Source organism: Brienomyrus brachyistius, chromosome 14, assembly GCF_023856365.1.
Source record: "Brienomyrus brachyistius isolate T26 chromosome 14, BBRACH_0.4, whole genome shotgun sequence".
Classification (NCBI taxonomy): Eukaryota; Metazoa; Chordata; class Actinopteri; order Osteoglossiformes; family Mormyridae; genus Brienomyrus; species Brienomyrus brachyistius.
The window spans coordinates 19,434,524-19,452,466 of NC_064546.1; the positions used below are offsets into that span (position 1 = coordinate 19,434,524).

At 44.1% G+C, this 17,943-nt stretch overlaps 4 protein-coding genes across 4 annotated transcripts in view; 2 read left to right on the top strand and 2 right to left on the bottom strand.

The window, feature by feature from the left end:
• The window catches only part of LOC125706987 (uronyl 2-sulfotransferase-like), a 28,842-nt gene extending 24,762 nt beyond the window's left edge, over positions 1–4,080 (top strand). Inside the window, exons 6-8 of the mRNA XM_048973830.1 lie at positions 912–1,009; positions 1,248–1,405; positions 2,434–4,080. Coding sequence (XP_048829787.1) covers positions 912–1,009; positions 1,248–1,405; positions 2,434–2,741 — 564 coding nt within the window. The 3' untranslated portion in view covers positions 2,742–4,080. The remainder of the gene's footprint in view (positions 1–911; positions 1,010–1,247; positions 1,406–2,433) is intronic.
• A 428-nt stretch (positions 4,081–4,508) lies between these two features.
• On the bottom strand, positions 4,509–7,702 carry ddo (D-aspartate oxidase). Its single transcript, XM_048973831.1, has 4 exons — positions 7,531–7,702; positions 6,918–7,026; positions 6,580–6,756; positions 4,509–6,093 (listed from the first exon to the last, which is right to left on the bottom strand). Exons 1-4 carry the CDS (start codon positions 7,700–7,702, stop codon positions 5,535–5,537), a joined length of 1,017 nt encoding a protein of 338 aa, XP_048829788.1. The 3' UTR covers positions 4,509–5,534.
• A 3,641-nt stretch (positions 7,703–11,343) lies between these two features.
• Positions 11,344–17,943, bottom strand: part of si:ch73-242m19.1 (uncharacterized) — a 29,702-nt gene continuing 23,102 nt past the window's right edge. Inside the window, exons 43-48 of the mRNA XM_048973828.1 lie at positions 17,441–17,593; positions 16,702–16,911; positions 16,202–16,322; positions 15,978–16,034; positions 15,754–15,881; positions 11,344–15,590 (exon numbers count right to left, since the gene is read on the bottom strand). Coding sequence (XP_048829785.1) covers positions 15,480–15,590; positions 15,754–15,881; positions 15,978–16,034; positions 16,202–16,322; positions 16,702–16,911; positions 17,441–17,593 — 780 coding nt within the window. The 3' untranslated portion in view covers positions 11,344–15,479. The remainder of the gene's footprint in view (positions 15,591–15,753; positions 15,882–15,977; positions 16,035–16,201; positions 16,323–16,701; positions 16,912–17,440; positions 17,594–17,943) is intronic.
• Positions 11,394–15,137, top strand: zbtb24 (zinc finger and BTB domain containing 24). Its single transcript, XM_048973829.1, has 6 exons — positions 11,394–12,273; positions 12,425–12,592; positions 12,816–12,899; positions 12,997–13,080; positions 13,239–13,320; positions 13,818–15,137. Exons 1-6 carry the CDS (start codon positions 11,394–11,396, stop codon positions 14,668–14,670), a joined length of 2,151 nt encoding a protein of 716 aa, XP_048829786.1. The 3' UTR covers positions 14,671–15,137.

The following is a 17,943-nucleotide window of genomic DNA, read 5'->3' on the forward strand; positions in this document are numbered from 1 at the left end:
CACTGCAGCCCTCAGTGTAATTTTTGTGAGACAAGACGCACAAAACCAAAGAACTAATAAACCTACATATCTCCTTTTCTGCCCGTGCTCTCTGTGAAGTATCTCAGCTTGGCAGTGTCATTTTTGGTTTCCTTGTATTTCTGCTCTAATGTAATCTGTCTTGGATTTTCCCCTGCCTGTAAGGTCACGCCAGCTCTCTTCAAATTACCCCTAAGTTCCTTGATTATTCAAAGAACCGGCGTTGATCTTGTGGGAGGATGTCTTTCCTGGCGACTTTCAGCCAAATCCCGTAATCATTGCTGCTGCCTGTGAGCAGGCACCACCTAGTGAAATGAATGTGGAACTGCAGCTTTAGGCGGACAGCGGCAACAGCTGCTGTATTTAATTTTGTTGGAATAAAACAGCACGAAGCATTTCCGGAATAACTGCGACCCCAATCGTTTGTTTCATTCTTAAAGAAAAAGTTTTAGAGATGCCATATATTCTCATTGTAGTTCCACTTTAAGGACCACCGTTATAAGTTGGTAAAACTCGTTAATATAATTGCTGGCAATTTATTACAAATAGTAGAGAATGGTTATTAACGTCAGTTATTATAAGCATTATTTATTACATTTATTAAGTTCTTATTTTTCTATAAAACCACCCCAGAAAAGTATGCAGGAAGTCATTACATTTGAAATGGCTGTCATCATCTCACGACATAAAATATGCTGACACAAGTTGTTTTTACTCAGTTTTCTGTCGTCAGGCAGGGAAAAACCTGATTTGCTGCACATTAGTTAATAAGACTGGGTATGTGACGAGGTAAAATGCCGGATGTGTTTGCTGCAGCCTAGATGATCCTTAGATGTGAAGTAGGACTGTGCTGCTGGGGGGCTGCTGCTCATATCTGCCTTTTTACACCCCAGGACATTAACGTGTGTATTCTGGAGAATTACCCAGAATGCTCTAACCCTCGCCTCTTCTACATAATTCCCTACTTCTGTGGACAACATCCTCAGTGCCGGTGAGACTTCTTACCCTTTTTTACATATTGATATTATGCTCAAAATGTCCTATTTTGACAGACGGGATAAATGTCTATATGATGGTATTTCCCATAATGTGTCTTTTTCATTTTAGTCATTTCTTGCATTTTGCTTGACTCGGCTAGATGCTCATTGTCATTAAATCACCCTGAACACGATCAGTGCTGCTCAAGCATTTTGGAAAATGTGTTTTGTCATCATAACATCTTTCCGAAGGGAGCCTGGTCCCTGGGCTTTGGAGAGAGCCAAAAAGAACGTTCTAGAGAACTTCCTCCTGGTAGGGATCCTGGAAGAGCTGGAAGATGTGCTCCTCTTACTGGAACGTCTTCTACCTCACTTCTTCAGTGACGTGCTCAGCATCTACAAAAGCCCCGGTGAGGCTTCCTTGATGGGCTTTGCTTTGTGGATCCGTATTAGATTAAAGTCAAAGGCAGGTCTATTGATTTTTGTGTGCTTGCTTAACAAAATGAGGTAGTAAGGCTCTCCTAGTGGAAGAAACTTGGATAATAATAATTAAACATAACAATGTAATAACGTAACATAAAAAAACATAAAAAATGCAACAGTTAGTGTCCTGATAATGTGCAAAGGTCACGTATCTATACACGTATGGCAATGTATCATGGATGAATACATTGAATCATGAATACATTCATCATGAACATCTTCTGTGTATATTTTTTCTCAATAACCTGTGCTTCTACCTATTTTCACTTCTGTACTGCTCAGTGGGGTCTGATTACATCATCCCCTGGAGACACTGTAATCAGGCTTTTTTTTTCACTGCAAATGACACGAGACTTTGGAAACTTCGCTGTCACAGTAATTCATTTCTTTCACTTGACCATGGAAACACATGAAGGATTACACCGGTGAAATGGCTCGCTAATGCCAGGGAGACGCGAGCGAGGAAAAATCTGCTCCATGTAGTTTGAAAAATCAGTTCGTCCTCAGGAATTTTCCACCTACTGACCACTAGGATGTACAGCTTAGCAATCATACCTCCCACTAGGTGGAGCCATATGCTCGGGAAAGTAAAATAAACTTGTGGTGCCACAATGGCTCTGTAGGTGGCGCTGTTGCATCACACCTCCACTGCTGGTTAAATTCCTGTCCCCCCTCTGTGTGTGTGTGTGTGTGTGTGTGTGTGTGTGTTCTCCTGCCTTGTGCCCTGAACTACCTGCGATAAATGTAAGACTAACCCTGTGACTCTGTGCTGGATAAGTGGGTGGACTCATGGGTGGACGGACAGGTGTTCTTCAATTCCGTGGTCGGTGAGGTTTGGCATAATTAGCATTGCATAACATGGCAGATAAACTATAAGTGAAATAAATAGCAGTGCAGTCTGCCATCATTAGGGATGCTTATCTCTCTGCAAATCTGTCTCCTTCCTGTCCCGCAGAGTACAGGAAGCTGGGGAACATGACGGGAACAGTGAAGAAACACACCCCCACCCTGAGGGCCCTGCAAGTGCTGTATCAGCGCATGAAGTATGAGTATGACTTTTACTACTTCGTCCGGGACCAGTTCCATCTAGTAAAGAAGAAGATCGGCCTGAAATCGGCCTCAACCCAAACGCACCAGCCGAGCTTCCTGCTGAACCTGCCCTTGACTACTCAGGAGCCAGAGGAGGAGGAAGAAGAAGAGGATGATGAGGAGGAAGAAGATATAGAGTTGGATGATGCCCACAGCTGGTTGGTGCAACCCTAAACAGTCCCACCCACAAAAGAGGTGGGGCCAACATGGGAAGCTAGACTGTGATTGGACATTATTCCCAACTAGGCGTATCCAGGCAACAGATCTGTATTATTACAGATGGTCCTTAGCATCTGCAGAATGCACGAATCTTCATGGAGGTGTGAAGATTGCAGCAGAGTGCAATGCTACCCATTAACCATGAATATTTAAACAAAAGATCCATTTTGTAAGGAAATCAAAGAGATTGTCCTGTCCAGGTCTAATCTGGCAAGATGTACAGGGTTTGGACACTTTGGACTAGATTGCCAATATTCGCTATGGGGAGACTGCAGCTTTGGGCAAGGTGCTGAATTTTCTGGGCCAGGAGGCGTAAGGACACCTTCTTGGGAATCGTTGTGTTTGGTTTCCCCCAAAGGCAATTATTTCAGCTCGACGTGCTTGTTGAAATGCTAGTGTTGCTGGCGTTTTGAAGGACTTACAAGAAGGAGTACAGAGTGGCTCGTGTAGAGAATGTGCATTTCAAAGGAAAAAAAAGTGATGTGAACAGTTATCACTGAAAAGATGTGTGCAGCAGGGTTGGTGCTGCTCACATAGGGTTTAGATGCTGACTATCCTCTAATGACAATGCATTATGTAAGAAAATATCCACTAAGCAAATTAATAATACAGCAATTCATTCATCCAAATAGTGAACTTAATTGCTTTATGTAACGGCAACGCTTACACACTGAAAACCCCATTTTCCTTTTCATGGTACAGAGAGAGCACTCTTTGTGATGGTAGAGACCAAAAATCTTACTCAACAATGTCAAAACTATTAACAATGAAAAAACAGCTCATCTCCATGGCAGCAAATGATATGTCCATCCTGGTCTATTAAACTGACCCAAACTCAATCCAACGTACAATATTTTATAAAACAAGCTGATTTATTGTACAGTTTCTTCATCTTGCCCATTAATTGGCTGTGCATTTCTTCAATGATCAAACTTTTTTTGTCACATTTCTTGTAAAAAAAAAAAAAAAAGTACGCTATGAAGTGAATTAGCTTTGCATCTATAATAGCTTGCATATGACGCCAGTAAAACAGTGTTAACACATGTAAATACCCATGTCGTACATCACAGGAGTTGAACAAATTGTTTTTTTTTTCTTTTACTATTTATTAAATGTATACATTGCATTTTCTCAGGAAAAAAAATGGAAAATATATTTTTCAGAATGTATTTTGGCAATCGCAGTATCAGATACTGTTCTTGTAGCACCTTGAAGAGTTAAATTCTGTCTGGGCTCCTGTTTTAAACAAAAAAATGATATACGAGAGCCATTGAATAAAACATCATTGCTATCATTTGTCTATATTTTAAATTCCAGTTTCAGCTTGACATATTCAAACCATTATGTTTGATTGTTACAAAGCGATGTTTTGGCAAACAAAAATTTGCCACCCAATTCACTGTTTCATCACTTCCTCTTAACCACCTGTTACTCTGTGTTTATTTATTCCTTTCATTGTTTGAAGCAAAGATACTTTGACACCTGTTTAGAATCACAAAAAAAAACTGTTTCAAGCAAATTAAAAATAAATTCAACAAAGAAACAAAGGGCAGAGGTAAACACTGAAATAATCTAAAAGCTGTTTGAAACAAAGAAATTTGTTTAAATCAATAAACTAGTAAGAGAAAAAATTTTAGACCTCATGATCACCTTAATAATATTCCCAGCTTTCTGTCACATCAGGAATTGCACTTGGGTCACATGGATGAAACCAGACACCTGTTAAATGTAAGAAGATTCACATCAACTTTTTTAGCTTTTATTCATTGGATGCGGAGTGACATATATGGCTATTCTGACAAAAATACAGGTGAAAACAAGCACAAATCCCTACATGCATTGTGTCAATCGCCTATGTACGTATATCACTAGCTGTGTTGATGTTATGTCGATAAAGATGCAGTTTTATTCCCATGGAATTTTTGCTAAATTTTTGTGCCATACTTAGCAAAAAAACACTTTATCCTTAGCAAACGTACATTTTACTCTAACATGTTTAGAAACATTACATTTAATTTTACATCACCCTGCATAGGACAAGTTGGTACAGAAAATGGATGGATGGATGTTTAAACTCATATCAATATAAAATCATTTTACATATATTAGAATCAAGCCATCACTGAATTATTAAAACTATTAAAGAAATATCCTTGGACAAGCTCCAGACCCCCCCACAACCCTGCTTAGGAGAAGCAGGGACAGAAAATGGATGGATGGATGGATGGATGGATGGATGGATGGATGGATGGATGGATGGATTCCGGGAGAAGTTCTGGACTAGGGATGAGCATCTCAGGAAGCATTACTAGTCGAATTTCGGCAGTCGTTAGTCAGTTAATAATATTTGATTAACCTTGTTCCAACCCTTTTCTCAGCACACACAGAGAAATGTATAGAGTATGGATCAATATATTTCTTTCTATATAAAATGAGATTTTACTCATCACTGCACAAGGATAACATAAAATGTTAAAAGTAGCTTGAATAAATAACACTGAAACAAATCAAATTAGATTGAAGAGGAAGCTCAAGTATACAATTCCAGGCAGTGACATTTAATACACTGCAGTGGGCAGTTATAGTGCATGATGATTTCATTTGAAATCTTTGTGATAAATATTACGATATTTAAAAAAAAAAATAGACAGAAAGGCAAGTCAGTAGTAAGACTTACTATGTGAATGTCAGAGATAAAACTAAGCTCCTAGTGTTTTGAAAGGCAAAAGGATTCCACTGTCTAACCAGTCACAGCTTGGCTGGTGGAGGATGCTCATTCAGACACTGTTGCACCAGTTGTAGTGCGTCCAGCGCCGTGCCCCAGCTCAGGGTGATGCCCCACCCTCCATGCCCATAGTTGTGCACCACGGGCACCCGATGCCCCTGGAGGTGAAGCATTTCCCTCTCTAGCCTCAGGTTCCGTCTTCCAGGTCTCAGGCCAACCTTCACTCCTTGGCACACGGCACCCCTTAGAGAAGGTTCCAGAAGGCAGCAGCGCTCCATGATGCCCTCGCTCTCTTCAGCGTCCGTCTCCAGGCGCCAGTCGCCAATCTGCCTGGTGCCCCCCAGCGTTACACCAGCCATACCAGGGTAGATGTACGTCTGTCCATCACTGACCCGGACAAAATGCTTCAGCCAGGGAGCCTGGACCTTCAGGATCTGGCCCCGAACCGGGTAAACTTCTCCATCCCCAACCAGGTCCCGGGCTCCCAGACCCGAACAGTTAATGATGACATCATACCTCTGGCCCAGCTGATGGAGGTCAGTAACTTTCTCATGTTTCATCTGACCACCAGCCTTTACGAGCCTGAAAGCAGTAAATAAAACAGTAAATAAGCTGGATATGTTTGACATTGTGTTTTTCTCTAACTTATTCTGCTCCTCAGGCTAATCTACAATGCCTGTCTGAACAGCACGCAACAAGTAATGACATAGCATGTTTTATAACGAATTATACGAATTAATATCTGCTGTTAATTTTTCACCTTCCCTAAATACCTTTTGATGCCTTGCTCACGTTGGCTTTGTCTGACCACTGAAATACCGTTTCTTCCTTCACTTGGCTGACCAAGAGAATTACATGAATGTGACTGTTTCAGAAGAAAACTGGGTGCAATTCCCAGGATCGTGGCCATCTTGCTATATCTAACTCTGTGTATCTTACTTTCTACATCTTATAAGCTTTTTGTGATCTTAGCTAATAGGAATCAGTGGTTCTGCACAGGTTCCAGGGCATGTTTCTGGATACTGGAAAGCAGAATTGCTTTTGTAATACGAAACATCCATCCATTACCTGCTCTGCAGCCAAGGGAGGTAAGCGGTGCATTCGCACGTGAGGGTGGTGTACGCCTGTCCAAACTTGTACTGCGGGAACCTCCTCAGCTCTTTGTCAGTCATAGTGCGAAACCCCAGGACATAATCAGACCAGAATGGCTTCCCATCGTCGGGGACTTCTCGGAATACCTGGCAACTTCATCGAAATCTCATTATTAGATCTGAAAGGGGTAGGAATTGTCAGAACTTCTACAGAGACAAGATTGTACTGATTATGCAGAGCCAATGCTAGACCATCATCTAGCGCGTAGTCGGCGGAGAAGATCACGACTAGCTGAAGGTGCCATGGGGCTTTACCCAGAACAGAGGAAGACTCCAGCAGGCGATGCCTCGGGGGAGTCAGCAATCGCCAGGAGGTGATCAAATGTTCTTTGAAACCAGCGTCGCTGCTGCTCCAAAGGAATGTCTGAAGAAGGAAAAAGATGATAATTATAATTAAGCAATAACATACGAGGTGGAGTGCAGTTGTACTCCAAGATAATCACAGCGGAGGGATGTGAAATGTCCGAGTGCGGTTATACTCTAATAGCTGTACTCATAGAACGCCTCTTGTCCAGTCAGATTTCTTGATCGGAATTAACTGTTGTATAGATGACATTATTCACAATCGAATGGCAGGATGGCCTCACACCTCCAACACTGGGGGTTGAATTCTTGCACAGTGTGTGTGTGTGTGTGTGTGTGTGTGTCTTATTGAACTTGCATCCCATTCAGGGTATCCCCTTCACTCCCTGGGACTGGCTGCAGCCTCACCCCAGCACTGTACTGGCCAAGTGATTATGAAGATGAACGGACATCTTGCCAGAGTATTTTCCTAGGGCAGTTCTAAGATTTGACCGTATGGGGGTTGGGGGCCTTGCGGAGCGGGGGATATGGAATGTATACGAAAATATGGGACCAGGGAACTCACCAGGGAACTCGTCGGCAAAAAGGACACCGGCAGCTACGTCGCTGGTGGTGTCAGGTGTGAACCGGTCGGCAAGGACAGTCACGTCGCTTTGGGGAATGGCTTCTGCGATGCATACTGCAGTGGACAGGCCGACTACACCGGCACCCACCACAGCCACTCTCACTTTCCGCATTGTGGTACTGTACTGCGGGACAAACACACGCACACCAGGCGTACACGCACGCACCAGGTACTGTACTGCGGGCCAAACGAATTAGCCTTTGAAATGTTATTTTTAGTACCATTATTATAGGTCCATAGCACTACGTGCTTTGGACCGTTATTATTTTTTTCTGGTTATAATTCCAACATTATATTTGCTGTCAATATCATCATTACTATATATTTTTTTCTTTTTGATAGCTTCTAGCCCAGTAAGAAACTTTTGATAGTCGCCTTCAAAGTTACTAAAGAATATGCGATAGACAGCTTGATCTACAATTCTAGCATTAGATGTTATGCTATAATTAGCAGACTATATATTTATGAACTAAATTTATTTAACAAATAAAATACGTGTTATCGATAAAATACATGTTGGCTTTAAAAGACAATTTGAGAACCTGTTCTGCTTTGTGACTAATGTACTGATTTTTAAACAGATTTCTCAACATTGGAATAAGATCGTAAAATATAGTTTTTAAATGGTCCTGGTTGTTTTTGCTCGATCTCAAAGAAGTAAAAATATTTGTTGAGGCCTGTATATTTCACATTATGGGACACTGTATCACATGTTTGCATTTGTTCTAATAAGCAGGACATTTGCACACGTTCATTACAATTCATATGTTAAAAAGGCATATATGACACGTAAGATACTATCGCTAGTCAATCAATATCAGGGAAGTTATTCTTTTTTGAAGCATTATTTCAATTCCACAATAAGCAATACCTATAACAGTTTTACCAAGCTAGATTTTACATTGTCATTCATTTCATTTCTTCATATAATACACTGGGCAATCCCATAATACTCGGACACCAAACGTATAAACTATAAAATCCTCACCAAAATCCTCTCGAAAAGAGTGGACCTCTCGGACTCCTAGAAAACACCGAACCCTTTCTGTGACGTAAGGGTACGGAGTGTCCGGATTAACCCTGTGCTGTCCGGGTAAGGTCCGGGTTCATGTTACCCCACGTACGTGGCAGGGTTTTATAGGTATTCCAAATATGTGAAATGAAATTACATGAAAACATATTCAGATTTAATAAGGGACAGAGTACTTCATCAAATTAATAACAATCGTGAATTTGGGAGTCATGTGGTGGGAAGAGTGGAAATGATTAACATTTTTTAACCGCTTAACGTTTAATGTACAGCCATTCACACAGGCGAAAACCCAGCATTAGAACGATACTGAATACTGAATGAATACGTGTCCCACTTTGTTTGTCTGCGTGTTTATTTATTTACATATTTATGCTATTTGCTTATTTGAATATTGACTTCTATTATATTACACAGAGCTATTTTACTTAATTCTGTTAGTTCTGTCTTGATAATATCATACTTTTTGCACTTGGGGAATAAAATTCCGATACTGAATGACTGAGTGATTGAATGAACTGAATAATGAGTGATGAGTGAATGAGTAAACGAACGAATAAATGAATACTATATGATAGAGGGCCCATATGAATCGATCAATTGCAAGATAAATTTGTTTTTAGCAGCATTATTTAATGAACAAAGTATATTGTGTTTTAGGATTCCTTTTCGTAATGTGTTTTTATTTCTCGCAATTTTAAAATCCTTCTTAAAGTGCATCCAATATACGCAAGAAAGGGAGAGGGCTTAACGTTTTTTTCCCCATGAAATCTCGCGAGACTGTTAAAGTATCGCTGCCATTTTTTTTTTTGCAAAGGTAAGGTCCTGGAAGCTTTGTTACGAAGATTTTATTTTCGAGTAGCACTGTTTACCATAAACCAAAACATCACGAAAAACTTTATGTAGTTCCTAATTTATTATATTTTGTGAAATTCGAGTTAGAATTTGCGTACATCTACATCTCGTAAAATATTATTTTGAAGACATATGTATGGCGCTTGGTTTGAATGCGACACATAGACTAGTTAGCTAGCATGCTACCTGCTGTAGTTTGTCGTAAACGGCATTAGCTCGTTTTTTACTTTCTACTTTTCTACATAAACTTGTACTTAAAAAATCTTAGCGAGTTAATTATTATTTTGCCATAGCAAATAATAATAGTAATTCATTAATAAGTCTCGTAGCCGTTTAGCAGTAAAAATATTGTTGTGGTAACATGCAACTATGTTACCCAACTGGCCCGGTTAACAGTTCTTGTCTAAATAAACTCGATGACGCCCAAAAATAAGATTGCTTAGCAAGGTGACCAAGTGTGTTAAACCCGGCACATATTAAATAATAGTCGTGACTGTTGTTACTATTAAAATTATTAAAGCTATCGTTTATTTGGTTACACAATTTCACAACTTTGCGTCGATACAATGTTGATTTAGTAATTAAGCATGGCCTTTAGTATCGGCAAAATGAATATCGGTGATATCTGGTGTTGTATGCCTCATAGTGTTTCATTTTTGTTGCATTAAATAGGCGAGTAAGTGTGCCTAAAGTTGCATGTGGAGATGACGATGCTCTGCTATGTAAATGCCCCCAGAGCGTGGGAATTTTAGGCGTGGATATTATGGTGTCAGATCCAGCAGTATTCCACCCAAAGGAAGTACATAGGCAGGTGGTGTGGGGAAAACAACAGTGTTGACCCACTTTCGGTTTATACATCTCATTTCTCGCATACTTACCTTACTGAAAGGGCAGAAAAATAAGCAACATTTTAGCATTTATTATGAATAATTTGTCTGTTCTTTGCTTGAGATTACAGAATTATCTCGCCTTGTGTTTCATATTTTCCAAGCAGGGGTTACTGGAATCAAAATAATAGTTTGTGCTTTCCTAGTTTTGTGCTATTGCATCAATTATTCTGATATGTTCTGCATGCAGTTCATTAATATCTGGTCACTAAAATGGATATGATCACTTTCCCAATCATATTGTGTGTCTAAGATTTGTATGCCACAGCTGAACCTTTCTGTATAATTTAAATGATTGTGCTAAGCACACAGCCTCACTGAATGAGACAATTTTATACATCTTTAGATTTCTTTTAGATAGTCTAGGTGTCTTTCTAACAATTTGGGGCAGGTCCCAAATTACACAAGAAATATGCAGAAAATAACCCTTGTTACATGGACCAGTTGTCGCCTGTTCCCTGAGGACCCAAGAGTGGAAAAGGAAAGGGAGAAAATGTTGGTATTTCTGCATTAGCTCCCGAATCACCATGGACACTGCACAGAAATAGATTTCCTTTAGTTCTGTAGATTTTTTATTGTTTTAAATGGTGGCAGCCAGGAAATGAGTAACTGTAAACTTTAAAGCATGTCTACCAGTAAATTTGTCATTTAAGGATGGTATCATTAGTTGCTCAGTTTTGTTTTCATAAGTTGATTTGCTACCCATTCTTATTAGGATAGCTAAAGCTGAGTGGATTCCTGTACCAGTGTTCATTGTGAGGAGCCGGCCTCTCACTCATGTCTGCCTGGGATGTTGAACATTCCATAAAAATTTCCTTATTCTCTTAGTGTGATGAATTTACTTGGCTTTATGTTTTTTTTGTTGTCTAACACAAAGCTGTGTGTTTAGTTAAAATTTTTTACATGGTCTCAAAAGCACATGTGTAATTGGATTCAGTGGTATTTTTTTCCTTCCCATCATTGCGATTGACTTAATCTGTGTTTGTAGGTGATTATACATATTTAAGAATCCATCATCTTCGCATAGCAGGATGGCCGTCCCCTCCATGTCGCATTTGGCTATCCATTCCAAAACACACAAGGACACCATCTTGAACAAATTCGATAAGCTGAGGAAGAAGGAGCTGCTTTGTGACATAACGCTGATCGTGGAAGACGTCCACTTTAAGGCCCACAAGGCTCTGTTGGCTGCAAGCAGTGAGTATTTCTCCCTGATGTTCACTGCCGAGGGCCACGTCGGCCAGTCCATATACAAATTGGATGGTATGGCCGCGCAGATCTTCGGCACCGTGCTGGAGTTCATTTACAGCGCCAGTGTGTCTGTGGAGGAGAACGCGACCGAGCAGCTCCTGGCTGTGGCCCGACTCCTCGAGGTCAGTGACCTGGTGAAGGCGTATGCCGATTCTCAGAGCGTCGTCCCAGCCTGCGATTCTCCAAAGCCTACCGGTGACCCCGGAGCGGGCTCAGAAAAGCCCAAACGCAAGAGGGGTCGTCCAAGAAAAAACGTGATCGTTCCGGAGATGCCAGGGACACCAGCACCTGAGTTAAACACCGGAGCACAAGCCATTCCAAAGGGCGACGGGACTGATCCGGCTGCTCTCGGCTCTAAGGACAATGGAGAGGCGAAGGCCGAGGGGGACGTGGCGGAGCGGGGAGCCAGCATGGAGTTTCCTCAAGACACAGACGCCGACTATGACCCCAGGGCGGGACGCAGCCGATACAGCAAACGCAAAATTAAGCCACCAACCAAGTTAAGAGGGTATCGCATTGGAGACGACTCGTCAGAGTCTGGAGAGCCCGGAAGAAGAGGGAGAAGGCGGAAATACCCCAACACAGAGGCCCGCTGCGAGGACTGTGGGAAGGTCTTCAAGAACCACCTCTTTTTAAAGATACATCAGAGGACTCACACAGGTAAGCTGCTTCTCTCATGAAGAGCCCGAGTGTTCGCTTATGTTTGTGCAGTCAGGTTATTGCAAACCAGATGTGTCTCTCCTACAGTGCACCACTCGACTTGTGATAGTCGTAACAGTGTTTTTACCCAATATTTATTCTGAAAATACAGGCGAAAAGCCCTTCCGATGTTTTGTGTGCACAAAGGGATTCACGCAGAAGCACACGCTGCTGGTCCATCAGCGCATGCACACGGGGGAGAAGCCCTTCATCTGCACCGTGTGCTCCAAGGCCCTGTCCACCAAACACTCCCTGCTGGAGCACATGAACCTGCACACAGGTGCCGTATGCTTCGTTTGGCTTTCTTCCAGAAGAATCCGTGTGGTTAAAAGTTTGCTATGGGTCTCAGGATATGAAGTTGAAGGATGCAGGATGCCACGAACAGAATGCGTTTAGGTCTTCAGCAGAATTTTTAGTTAATATAAGAAACGGCCTGTTTGGTGTGTTCAGGGCGTGCGATGCCCTGTGACCCCCATGTGACTGAATGCTCTGCGATTTTGCAGAGCAGAAATCATTCAGCTGCGATCAGTGTGGGAAGACGTACAGTCAGAGGAGGCAGCTGAAGAGTCACTACAGGGTGCACACAGGTTGGGGTCCATCAGACTTCACATCAGCGTTCCCATGGAGATGGCAGGTGTTGTCTTGTGTGATGTAAACTCTTTTGTTTTGGTTTTGGTTTTGCAGGTAAACCTTTACCAGAGTGTGTGCACTGCCATCATAAATTCATGGATGCGGCTCAACTTAAGAAACATTTGAGGACACACACTGGTAAGATGTGCCTTTTCAGTGCTGTGGGAATACAGTATAAACTGGCTTCTCCTTTTTATGTCGGCAAGACGGTGATTTATGTTTAGTCTTTTGAAGCAGTGCTTTGTGTTTCTGGTTCCTTGAGCTCAGCGTCGTCCTGTGCCCTTGTTTTTTGTCAGGGGAGAAGCCTTTCACCTGTGAGATTTGTGGGAAGTGCTTCACAGCCAAGAGCTCCCTGCAGACCCACATCAGGATCCACAGGTGAGTGGTCCTTGAGCAGAAATTAACATCCAACCAGCTTCCCGAAACAATGTCACGTGACGTACAGGGGATCCTCGGGTTATGTGGTCTCGACATACGACATTTCGAATTTATGACACTCCCATAAAAACGTAAAAAAAAAAATGAGAAGTGTGTGTTTCGCTTACATCATTAACATGATACTTACAGACTACGTGGGTAAACTCGTTTGGTTGCGCATGGTGGAAGAATCCACAGTAACACAGCGTATGAGTGAGGAAAGCCGTCACGATGGAAGTGAAATTAGACACTTTAAAAAGATCAGAAAAGGTGTGTTTCGACTTGCACCAAAATTCAGGTTACGTCACTGTGGTAGGAACGTAACTGTCGTAACCCGAGGACTCCCTGTATGCATCTTCTGGACTTTAACCGTTGAAGCTGCAATTCATCGTTCGCTTAATGAAAGAGGAGTATATTTAACTTGCGGACCCCTCCCCTTCTGCTCTCTCTCTCCACAGGGGGGAAAAACCTTACGTGTGCAGCATCTGTAATAAGTCTTTCTCAGATCCTAGTGCAAGAAGGCGACATGTGGCTTCCCACACGGGAAAGAAGCCCTTCACATGCCCTTTCTGCAGCCTGTCCTACGCCCGCTTGGACAACCTCAAGGTCCACACCAAGACCCACAACAAGGAGAAGCCGGTAGAGGCCCCCGAACCTGCGGCCACCGAGGTGGTCGGTGCCGGGGCCGAGGAGGTCCGTAGCATCCTGCAGCTCCAGCAGTATCAGCTGCCTGCTTCGGGGGAGCAGGAGATCCAGCTGGTGGTCACCAGCGAGGTGGACAACATCAACTTCGTGTCTGGGCAGGAGCAGGACATCAGCATCATCACGAGTGAGGCCTCTGAGGGCATGGGGGCCCTGCTGGGGCAGCCCCCTCAGCAGGTGCCGAACCTAGCTCTGGTCGCTTCTGGGGAGCCGGCCCAGCAGATCCAGGCCATCGGAGTTCTGGAGGGCCAGCCCGAGCAGATGCAGGTCATCACCCTGACCCGGGAGGCCATGGAGCATCTGCAGGCTCATCACGGGCCGCCCCAGCCGCTGCCTGTGCCACCGCGGCCCGTGCAGCACCTGCACGTGATGCAGCAGCAGCCCCTCCCACAGTTGCCCGTGGCCCCCGAGGCCCTGGCCCAGTCCGTGGCCATCGGCCGGGAGCAGCAGGCTCAGGCCATCCACATCAGCGGCCAGAGCACCCAGCCCATCTCCATCAGCCAGACCACGGAGCAGATCCCCAGTCACCAGATCCAGGGGCAGACGTTCCAGATACAGGCAGGTACTGTGTCCTACCTCTACACTACCAGCCTGGCCCCGCAGAACTGAAAGAAGCTCTTCGGTGCTCTCTAGTGACTCACCAAAATACCTGAGCTGTCGCCCTTTCGCAAAATGAGTCCTTGTTTCTATGAAGACCTTTTCGATGTATTTTTGTAGAGTTTTGTACTTCTTGATAACTATCCCCATTTGAACACAGAGTAGTCTTCAATAAAAAAAAATGCATAGGAGATTGACTAAGCATGCCTAAGGTTGGTGAGGAAGTCCATCCATTAGTGGCCACCAGACGTGTCATCTTCTCTCTACCTCAGCCGTCACTAATTTTAGCAAAGCTTTTAGTCGTGGATGTGAATTCACCTGGTGCCCCGGTTTTCCATCCATTCCTGATGGACGCCGTGCCCTCTGTAGACGAGCATCCCCTGCCCCTCACCTAAGGAAGATGGAGATGCTTTCGAGTCTTTGTGAAAGTTAACCTGTACATTTTTGATGTCTGTAAATCAGATAAAAGATGAACTAAATTCTGTACTGTTTGATTTATTTGATTTGTGACGGTGTGCTTGTCCCAGTTAATCTGAGGATAAGCTTTTGTTAAGATTTATATACCAGACATTCTGAGCATTCCTCCGTATGATTTCATTAAATAGAGACAATGGATGGTTTTAATGAGTTTGCTGCTCCTTAGGCTGTGGGTTGTGATCTGCAGGTGACAGTCAGGCATTTTAGAAGTAGCTGTAACATACAGCTGAACATTGACTGTGTTGAGTTTGAGCCAAGGATCGATGGGACTCTGTTGCTGTGCGGAGGGTGCTTGCTTTTTCCTCACGCAGCTCGTGTTGTGGGCATTGGGAACAGATCGGGTCTCACCATCTGTTCCCACAGCCCTTATTTAGCTTGAGCTGAGAGAGGAGTTTAGAAGAGCCAATGCGTGGGGGTGGGTCCACTGGGGGCTGTGTCCGTAAGCGACTGGGACCCTGGGGGTGGTTTTGAAATTTTTAGCTTTTTGGAACAAACACACATAGTCAAACGGCATCTGACACTAAAACATGACACACAAAACATTCTGAGTTGCAGTTTTTCCTTATAGATAGAGAGCAATAAGGTGTGAGTTTCCTCCACTGGTCAGTAGAACCTCACAGTTTTCGGTCTCTGCAGAAGGACACTGAGGCTGTTTGATCCAGGGTCGACGTCGACTCGGCCTTGGGCACCACGCCGGACGGAGTGAGATGTCGGGCGGGTGGCTGGTTTGAGGCGCTCCACCGACCCTAAAACGGGTGGTCGCCAGGCCACTCGGTCAGTGTTGGCTGTTGCCAGGTAACGGAGGCACCAATTCCCTAGCTAGGGGGGTGGGGGATACTGACCTGCTGAAGTGGATTGGGTGCTGAGAGTCATTCTGGAGAAAGGAGTCCTGTTCTGTCCTTTAGAAAGACAAGAAGAATGTAAAATTTTTGCGACTACAAGTAAAAGAACTTTCCACACGGGGGAAAGACACAACATTACATTCCCCACAACAGAAGCAGACGATTCGTGCTAATGTCAGATTTAGCCAAGGTCTCCAGTTCCCGCTGCTGGCTGGGTTTGGTACCTGAATGGGGGCCGCCTCTGTGCTCAGCTGCCTCGGTGTCGGAGAGCTGGTTCCGGAGCCCCTGCACCCGGCGGAAGGCGTCGAGTTTCAGCCGTCGCTCTTGTAGCAGCTGGGCCCTGACCTTAAAAATCAGGGGGAGCGAAGGGTGTGTGTGGAGAGCGTCCTCTGCTGAATCACCAACCAGGGTGAGCTAAAACGCCGGGATCTTAAAGGGCCAGCAGAGTCCTGTCTATCTGAATAGTAACGGCTCTCATCCTGCCTGTCGTTAATTTAAGAGCTGCGCTTCATATATACCGGAAGAAGAGCCAGTTTCTTTGGTAGGTACAGCAGGGGTACTCTGGTGATATGGAAGGTAGCATCAATGCACTTATACCTACTTTGAATAAAGGTTAAAAATGACCACTTCCCCAGCTCCTTCTGACCAAGTTCCACACGTCCAGCTCACGCTTTGCATGACTGCCAGGCAATAACATCTCAGTTCCCCGTCTCGTGGCTCCCACCTGTCTGATCTCCTTCTGGCTGCGCAGCTGCTGCCACTGCTTGGCCCGGCTGCTCCTCTGCAGCTGTGCGTCCAGCTCTTCCAGCTGTTGCTGCCTGTCGCCCACGTCCCGCTGCAGCCGCTCCAGGCTCAGCAGGCGTGCCCCCTCCAGGCGCCGCTGGCCCAGTGCCTGCTGGGCCAGCTGTTGCTCTGCGGCCTGTAATCGCTGCCTCTGCAAAGACGATGAGGGATGAGCTGTAAGGGCCACTCCGGCTGACACAGTCGTGACAAGCTAGCATCTGTAAATACTGTCAGTGTAGGTTTGTTAATCTCAGATGCTCAACATCTTTTCTAAACTCTAAACTAATACACAATAGCTATGTATGCCATTCTAGATTAAAATCAATGTGAATAAAACATAAATAATCCAGCTATTGAGTTCATCTTGCTTGTTTAGATGTGTCTTGGGGTGGTTACATGATCTACTGCTTACTCTACTGTCAACTTTATGGCCTACTTCATCCTGAAGCCTACTGATCTTCCTGTAAAGAAATGTTCTGATCTAAACTGCTCTGACAACAAACAAATGTGTCCTTTCATATATTTTGAAGTCTGTGCTAACCAGGGTCGACTTTATCTGTCTCCGTCAAGATTTCGTACTCTGGTCATTTAAGGTGAGTGCCCTAAACATTATCTTCATCACTCAAGCTGAAAGGTTATTACTCAAAGGCCAAACTGCAGTGTATCCGTGCTGTGATCACCAGAGAGTGCAGCTGCTCTGTGGCGTCGTCGTGCGCCTCGCGGTCCTGCTCCAGGGCCGCCCTCACCGACTCCACTTCCTGTTTGAGCAGGGCCACTTCCTCTTCGGCCATCATCTTCACCTGCTGGCCTTCCCGCTGATACAGCAGTGCGTCCTGCACAAGGAGGTGGGCCAGAACTACACGGTGCCCTAAATCAGCAGCAGCCACCTGCACTGCAGAGCGGCTTTACTACGGTACAATTTTGTAGTCACTGTTTTCAGAAAATGTTCAAGCATCACACAGCTAAGCTTGTAATAGGCCTTCTATCTGTGCAATGCACCAACATTTAATAATCATTGCAAAGTATTTGTCCATTAAGCTTATAGTAAGTAGTTTCTTGTTTAATACAGGCCCACAGAGCTTTTCCCAGGAGTCACTGTATACCTCCTTACACTTGTGGATGTTAGATCCGCACAGACCATTGAGGGCCTGACCAAGGCTGGTACTCCTTTCCCTCCATCCCA